Source organism: Dicentrarchus labrax, unplaced genomic scaffold (assembly GCF_905237075.1).
Source record: "Dicentrarchus labrax unplaced genomic scaffold, dlabrax2021, whole genome shotgun sequence".
Classification (NCBI taxonomy): domain Eukaryota; kingdom Metazoa; phylum Chordata; class Actinopteri; family Moronidae; genus Dicentrarchus; species Dicentrarchus labrax.
This window is the reverse complement of record NW_026136705.1, coordinates 28,245,910-28,253,918: the sequence shown is the minus strand read 5'-3', so window position 1 is coordinate 28,253,918 and position 8,009 is coordinate 28,245,910. Positions and strand designations below refer to the sequence as shown.

The window sequence follows — 8,009 nt, the reverse complement described above, 5'->3', positions numbered from 1 at the left end:
CTCTTATGGTTGAATCATCACCACCTACCACTACTGGTCAGACCATGGATTCGTGGATCCGTGGTGAAGCTGAAGCTGAGGCCGCAGCACACCCAGCTGTTCAGTGGGATGAAAGCAGCTGCACTATGATGGTGAGTGCGCTGATCCTCCAGATCAAGAAAAATCTGTGGAAGGATCTGCAGATGAATCTGACCTGTGATGACATAGAAACCATCAGCAGGTCATTGAAGGAGAAGCTGTGGGTGGAGATGGCAACGTCCAATGTTGCCATCAAACCAAGCGGCCATCACTTCAAGAGGATCGCCAAGGCAGTGCACAAGGAGTTGTGCAAGAAGGTAGGCGACGCAAAGATCCTGCAAATGTGCCTTCTGTCCCGGGATGCTTTAATTTACAGTCTCATAACTGAGACTCTCAAAAAGCATCTGGTGACACCAAAAAAGTCTGGTGGATTCTTTTCACGTGTCGCCAAGACCATGGCCAAACCATTCACTGCCTGCTTCAGACGTGGCTGCAGACAGTAATCTTTGGCGGTCTCGGGGGGTAGATAGGACAGACCTTTTTCCACAGCTGTGTAGACGTGCGGTTTTCTCCGAGAGGCTTCGGTTCGCCCACCTTTTAAATTATCTAAAAAAAACAACTAACAGCTAAGTTTAAAAGAAAATGTCCAACAGAACACTTTATGCTACTAGCTTCAGTTCAGCTAGAAGCATAAAGTGTTCCACCTGGATGCGACATTAGTCATATTATTATCATCATCACTATTATTCATCATTTACCATCGTTGTAGCTATTGTCGTCATCATTAGTCACTTCCGATAGTACTTGTTGATATTGTTGTTACTGTGCATCTTTGTCTTTTACCCCCACCTCTCTCTCTCTCTCTCTCTAACCCCCACCTCCCTCTCTCTCTCTTTAACCCCCACCTCCCTCTCTCTCTCTCTCTCTTTAACCCCCACCTCCCTCTCTCTCCCTCTCTCTCTTTATCCCTCTCTTTAACCCCCACCTCCCTCTCTCTCTCTCTCTCTTTAACCCCCACCTCCCTCTCTCTCTCTCTCTCTTTAACCCCCCACCTCCCCCTCTCTCTCTCTCTCTCTCTCTCTTTAACCCCCACCTCCCTCTCTCTCTCTCTCTCTCTCTCTCTCTCTCTCTTAATCCCAACCGGTCGAGGCAGACGGCCGCCCACCTAGAGCCGGGGTCTGCTCGAGGTTTCTGCCTCTTAAAAGGACGTTTTTCCTTGCCGCTGTCGCCAAGTGCTTGCTCATGGTGGGAACTGTTGGATCAACTTGATGCTATACAAATAAAACTGAATTGAATTGAAAATAGGGCCACACAGGTGCCTCAGTGTGTAACACTGTGGCCTTGCAGCATTAAGGAGACGGTTCAAGTCTGGGCCTCGACCTCTTTGCTGTGAGGAGTACAGAGTGCTCACTGTGTTGGCGAGGGTTTACTCCGAGAGGCTTCGGTTTCCTCCCACATTTTAAATAATTATAATCAAATCAAATAAAAATCATATAAATTATATTTCTGGTTTTTAAAATCTTTATTATTATTTTCTACCTGGATGAAGATGTGTAACTGGTATCTCCTGCTATCCTTTTACATTTTTGTTTTCATTTTTTTTTGGACTTTATTGTTGAAAACCTCACTGAATGATGTCTGATTGGGTCAGGTGGTCAGTGTTCATGGCACACGCTGCATTAATTCTTCTTCACTGCGTACTCTCCAGTGAATTGACTACATTTTACTTCAGTTGTCATCTAATGAGTAATATTACTTTAGCTACAGCCCACAAGTAAGAAATCAAGTAGAATTTACTGTTATTTCACAGATCTTCTCACCTATTAGTCTGTTGTAAACCTGCTTTGAAGTGTAACGTAATACTACCAGTAGTCGAGTTTCAGACAAAATAAGTAGACAATCTGTAGTATAGAACTATAAATATTTTATGACTTCCATGACTTTTATGGTTTCCATGACTGTCTTTAAATTTACAGGTTTTCTACTCCGAAAAGCTTCAGTTTCCTCCCACATTTTAAACAAGTGTAATAAAATCAAAAATAAATATATATAAATGATATTTCTGGTTTTTAAAATCTTTCTTATTAAGTTCATTACATCATGGCAACGGCTGCACATGAAGCAGCTGGTAGCTTCTTCAAACACACACAGCAAACACAACACACAGCCTTTCAGTAACTATTATACTGCAACCTGAACTCATCTACACACTTTATGGATGACTAAAGTAACGTTTCTATCCCTCAAACACCAGGAAAGACTCACTTCCCACAACAAACCGGCGCAGGTTACCCACAATCCACCTTCCTTAAAGGGGAAAGGCTCAGCCGGTAACACACAGGTGCTGTTAGTCTGTGGGTGGAGGAAGAATCAGATCCTTTACTGAAGTAAAAGCACAAATACCACAAAATACTCCTCTACCAGTTCAGTGAGAGCCGAACAGAAGACTTTCCTCCACTGCTGAAAATAATCCTAGAGGAAACTCTATGTTAATGTTTTACTCGATTAATCGATGGAATAATCAATAGAATACTTGATTACTCAATGAATCGATATCTTCAGTCCTACAGTCTCAAGAGACGAGAGTCATGTGATTTAAATTAAATCACTGACGCACAAACATACATTGATTGTCTAATAAAGTTTTTGAATTAAACTGAATTGCCTGTTAACTGCAATTAAACAAAACCAGTTCTGTTAAGAATTAATAGTAAACGTTGAGTTACAGTAAAATCTGTAAAATAAATATTTATCTTCTCCGTGTACACAGGCAGCCATGTTTCAGAAGGTTTGGTGCAAACTAAAGAACGGAAAACAATATTAGAAAATGACATTAGGGCTATTATTAGTTAGTCAGAGAGCTTGGCAGAGTTTAGTATAACTGCTGTTTACTTTACAGTTTTAAAACTGTATCAAGCACTAAGATTAATCAAAGTTAAATACAGTTATTTATTATTACCAGCATTACAGTTAACATAACAGTTAGTTTAATTCATCATTTCTCCATCTCTGTACACATCTGCCATTGACTCAGAACATATAAATAAAGTCTCTTTAGCTAACAAGCACTTTGTCTGTAACGTTAATACAACAACAGGAAAACAGCCTGTAGAAGCTCACACTGTCAGTTACAGATTCATGTATCTTTACTACCGTTAAATTAACAGTCGGTGAGCCGCTGGAGGAATCCCAAACCCCGCAGTATAACTGAACAACGTCTGAACTGCCTTATGTTTGTTTTAAATTTGAACCAGGTTTGTTCCGACTTTACCGACAACAAGCGATTGTTTTACTACATCGGCCCTAATTGAATATAACATGCTATAATGTCGGTAACAATCACGTCTGAAATAAACTTTAAAACCACAATGGAGGTTTGGTGTGCCATTACGTAGCCCTGCTAACAATACATCAACTTTATCTTGGATTTTCTTACAAATACAATTTAGTTGGTGGATTATATGAACGCCGAATTTACCACAACACTTATAAGTTTAATGAGAAATGTCCATTGTTATGTTCCGGTTTGTGATTTCAGTAACATTTAAGGCAAAAACAAAACAGCCCGATATGAGAGTGAAGTTTGGTTAACAGCCGGGGTTTGGCTCTCAGGTAACGTTAGCTAAAGCTTACGGACCAAAAGCTGGAGGATAACATGGTAACATAACACAGATAGTGATAGTTTTCACTCCTATTTGACTTTGGAGGGTAAAAAAGTGAATACAAAGCTTTTCTTTGACTTTCCTTTCCTCTTTATAAACGAGGAGGATGCTTCGGGAGTAATATGGCGCAGCGGCTGGGTTACACAGAAACTACCCAACTCTATAAGTTGTATAAAAAACATTTCAGAGGGTTAATTTTTGTTTGTGGTTCATTGGACACAAACAGCATTAAACATCAATGTATTTCAGAAAGAGGAGACCAGTGGAAGGGAGAGGAGTGGAAACAAACATACAGAGAAATTCATAAAACAATAAATTATGAATATTGGAGGGAATTTGTATGACGATTATGGACAAGATTGTTTTATTACTTTGTTTTTATTATTAGCACTGGGTGTTTGGAGTTATATATAAACAAAGAAATTACAAAAACATCTAACTATATTTGATACTTTTGAGTAACCATCAATTTTCTGCTGTAAAAGTATTAAAATAAATAAGATATTACAGCTTAAAACTGACAAAGATTTAACCAATAACAGTCAGAACGATGGTTTGTATAATATTCCAGCAGAGGAACAAGATTATTTTCCTCATTTTAAGAGTAAAACCACTCTAACAACTTCTCAGTTTAAGAGAAATCCATCTTGTCCCATATAATACATAAAATTTAAATGTTTCTGGTGCTTTAATTTAAGACAAAGTCACTTATTTTTATTGTTGGAAGAAATGTTCTCATTGATTTTAGATCAAAGGTACACATTCTTAAATTCAACCAGTGGCGGAGCTAGAATTATATACAAGGGGTAGCCAGAGGGTGGGCAAGGATTTATGAGGGAGGCCATACATTAATAAGGGAAATTATTGTGTTACTCCAACCTGGTCCCAGATGAACCCCAAATGAACCCTTTAATTCATACTTTGCACGTGACGTCACAACTACTGGCTGGCGGGCAAGAACGTCGTTCTCCAGCAACGAAACACAGTTTACTGTCTTGCCAGGACGTCGCCAGTTTTACTATAACGTTACAAAAGTTGGTGTTTTGAGGTGAACGACATGCCAGATAGTTGTTGTGCGATTGGATGCACTAACCGCCGAGGAGATAAGCCGGGGTTATGTTTTTACCGGATCCCATCTGATAAGGAGAATCCAGAGAGAAGACAACTGTGGATACAGGCTATCAGACGTGCAACCGTTTCAGGAAATGGGACCTGGCAACCTTCACAGTATACACGTCTGTGCAGTGATCATTTCATCAAAGGTAATTTGTTTGAATACAATGGGTGTATCATCATGTAATTAATCGTGTCTTTAAGTTACCCTGTAGTTTCGTGAATCAACAACAGCAGCTGGTTCGGCGAGTCAGCTGTTTGTGTTATTAGTCTAAGCTGAGGTTTGTAATATCTACGGTTTTCAATGAGAACCAGAGAAGACCCAACAGTAGAGCTAGATTATTTACGGAGGAATTATTACTGCTCGATTATCTTAAAAAACCTTGTCTGCTTTACACAATTTAGCTCCTTGGAGTTAATCCTAGTTCATAGTTATGCAGCTAGCTCGCTAACAGGCTGTTCTTGATAGCTACTAGAAAGACCTGGAACTACAGGACTCTACGTTGAAAATACCCCAAACCTTGTGTAGCAGTAAAGTTTTTTATCTATTATATTATCTTATTTTATTATTTCAGGTGCCACATCTGATGACCTGCTGTCCCCTGATTGGGTTCCATCTGTCTTCTCTCACACCCCTGCCACCAAAAAGAGGAAAAGGGAGAAAGACATGGAAAGGTTTGACTTTGAATGTTGTATAATAAGGCTGTGTCTGAAATGTATTGCTGTGTCATTTACTTTACATGCTCATCTAGTGTTTTTTTTTCTTCTATTGTGTCACTCTCGTATTGAATTCTTTCTTAACAGTTCTCCCTGCACAGTAAAGTATAACCAAATGTAATTTTAAAACATATTTTACAATATTAGTTCTATATATGTGACAAAAATGTCATTGTGTCCTTGTAAACAAAAGGTATGAGCAGCACAGCAGAATCCAAATCAAGAGGATGGAGGTGGAAAAGAAACAAGATGCTGTGGATGTCCTCTTGGAACTGTCTTCAGGAGAGCCTGTGCCACAACAGTGTCTCAGCAATCACTGCAAAGATGACATGGCAAAGCTACAGCAGGAGTGTGATGACCTCAGGGAGGAAAACCGCAGGCTGAAAACCAAATTAGGAATATTGGACGAACAGGCTTTTGAAAATGACGATGAAAAAGTGAAAGCACTGACAGGACTCCCCACGTTTGCCAAGCTGCAAGTAGTTTTATATAGTGTTATTTTATGTCTTCCGACACACGCAACCCTCTCTCCTTTCCATCAACTTCTTTTAACTCTTATGAGGATGAAAATGAACCTGTCCCTTGCTCTACTTCCAAATCTCGATAGCGACAGCAAGCAGAACTTTTAGAACTACCCTTGACATGCTACATGCAAAGCTTGTCTCGTCATTTTTATTTTGGCCACAGAGAGAAGAGCTTCGGCTGTCAATGCCCATGATATTTAGACAAACTTACCCTAGATGTTCCTGCATAATTGACTGTTTCGAGACTTAGAAGCAAGAGCACAAACATATTCGACCTATAAACATCATCACACCATGAAATACCTAATAGGCATATCCCCACAAGGAACAGTCATATTCATACCTAAGGGATGGGGAGGCAGAACATCAGACAAACGTGTCACAGAAAATTCTGGGTTTCTGGAATGCATCAGTGCAGGTGATGTAATACTGGCTGATCGAGGGTTTAACGTGGCAGAGTCTATTAGCTTGTATAATGCTGAGCTGAAGATCCCAGCTTTCACTAAAGGAAGGAAACAATTGAGCCCAGTAGAGCTGGAGTCCACACGTGGACTTGCCTCAGTAAGAATCCATGTAGAGAGAGTTATCGGTGAAACAAGAAACCGATACACTATACTACAAAGTACTATTGGTATCCAGATGTGTGAAGCTGAACACCCCAAAGGGTTAACAGCTTTAGACAAAGTAGTCCATGTGTGTTGTGCCCTTACAAATGTGACACCCTCAATTATTCCTTCTGGTTAAACACTACTGAATACAGTACAACATTAATACAATGTAAATATACAATTATTTATTTATACAAACACACGCACAAACTACACACACTAAGAAACATCTATGTACATAAATGTATTACATTTTCACTTTGAATACCTATGTGCATTGTATTTTTTTGTATTCATCTGTTTTATTTATCTTTGTATGTGCATTGTATTTATTTGCTGATTAAATCTGTATTTGTCTGTCTAACAGTACAATTCAAAATTCAGCACTTTTCATTTGTTTTCTTTGTGCACGTTTGCGTTTTGCCAATTCCTGTTTGCAGACACTGCACTTCCAATTCAAAACACTAAGATCAGTAGTCTGCAAACAACTTCTGTGCATGTACAGTCTTTTACAGATTCCCGATGTACACTCTATTTTGTCATCAGTATCCAGAACAGGCATACCACAGTAACAGCCTTCAGACGATTTGGTGGCATCATGTGATGTTGCTTGAACAGGTGCTGTAAAAATTTTTGCCAATAGCTCAGGAATGACACATGTTCGGATAAAAGTGTGAACCTTTCCACGCATAGTTTCAAAGAAGACTGTATCTGGCATAATTCTCTCAATGTGCACTTCTCCTTTGCCATCTATCCCTGGTCCCCAAACAACAAAGTCACAGTAGCTTGCCTCTGCTAAGTGAATTTGTGTCTGCACTTGGTAAAAGTACTGGTGGTCCCTCTTTAGTGAAACTTTACCCTCTACCTCGTGGAGACAAAATGTGCCATCCTGTTTCATTTTGTCAACTAAACTGCTGTTCTCAAGACTACTTGGGGCCTTCACTTCTAACACACCCATCCCATGGCAGTCACACATTAACATGCCATCTGGGGATGCCCCTAACCATGGGTATTTAGGACTAATGACCAGCCCTGCCCTCCTGACATTGAGGTTGGTGTGATGTTCCTTCATGATCTTGGAGTACTCCTCCACGGCCCTTCCCTCATGTTCTATGCCCCATCTGAAACAAACAATATTTAAGTATCAAAAATGATAGATTATGATAACCTCCATAATGTGCATATCATTAAGGTAAAGGAAATGGAAATCCCCTCAACTATTTTTTGTGGAAGTTATTTGATTGTTAATTGAAGGCATTGTGTAGTACCTGAGAATGTGGTGTGTTTCGAGCTTTGTAGGCCACGGGGTAGCAAAGCTTTTTCAGCAGGGACACAGCTGGTTTTTCTGAGTTAGTGTGGCAGGCTGC

At 39.8% G+C, this 8,009-nt stretch overlaps 1 protein-coding gene across 1 annotated transcript; it reads left to right on the top strand.

The window, feature by feature from the left end:
- Window positions 1-4,737: 4,737 nt before the first annotated feature.
- LOC127364575 (THAP domain-containing protein 1-like) lies at window positions 4,738-7,269 on the top strand. The gene is made up of 4 exons (XM_051402207.1): window positions 4,738-4,942; window positions 5,369-5,468; window positions 5,704-5,989; window positions 7,189-7,269. Exons 1-4 carry the CDS (start codon window positions 4,738-4,740, stop codon window positions 7,267-7,269), a joined length of 672 nt encoding a protein of 223 aa, XP_051258167.1.
- The last annotated feature ends 740 nt before the right edge of the window (window positions 7,270-8,009 follow it).

Coding starts and splice junctions, on each gene's coding strand:
- LOC127364575 (XM_051402207.1), top strand. CDS start 4,738: ATGCCAGATAGTTGTTGTGCGATTGGATGCACTAACCGCCGAGGAGAT. Junction 4,943..5,368: donor CAGTGATCATTTCATCAAAG/GTAATTTGTTTG, acceptor TTATTATTTCAG/GTGCCACATCTGATGACCTG. Junction 5,990..7,188: donor CCACGTTTGCCAAGCTGCAA/GTAGTTTTATAT, acceptor TTTTGTCATCAG/TATCCAGAACAGGCATACCA.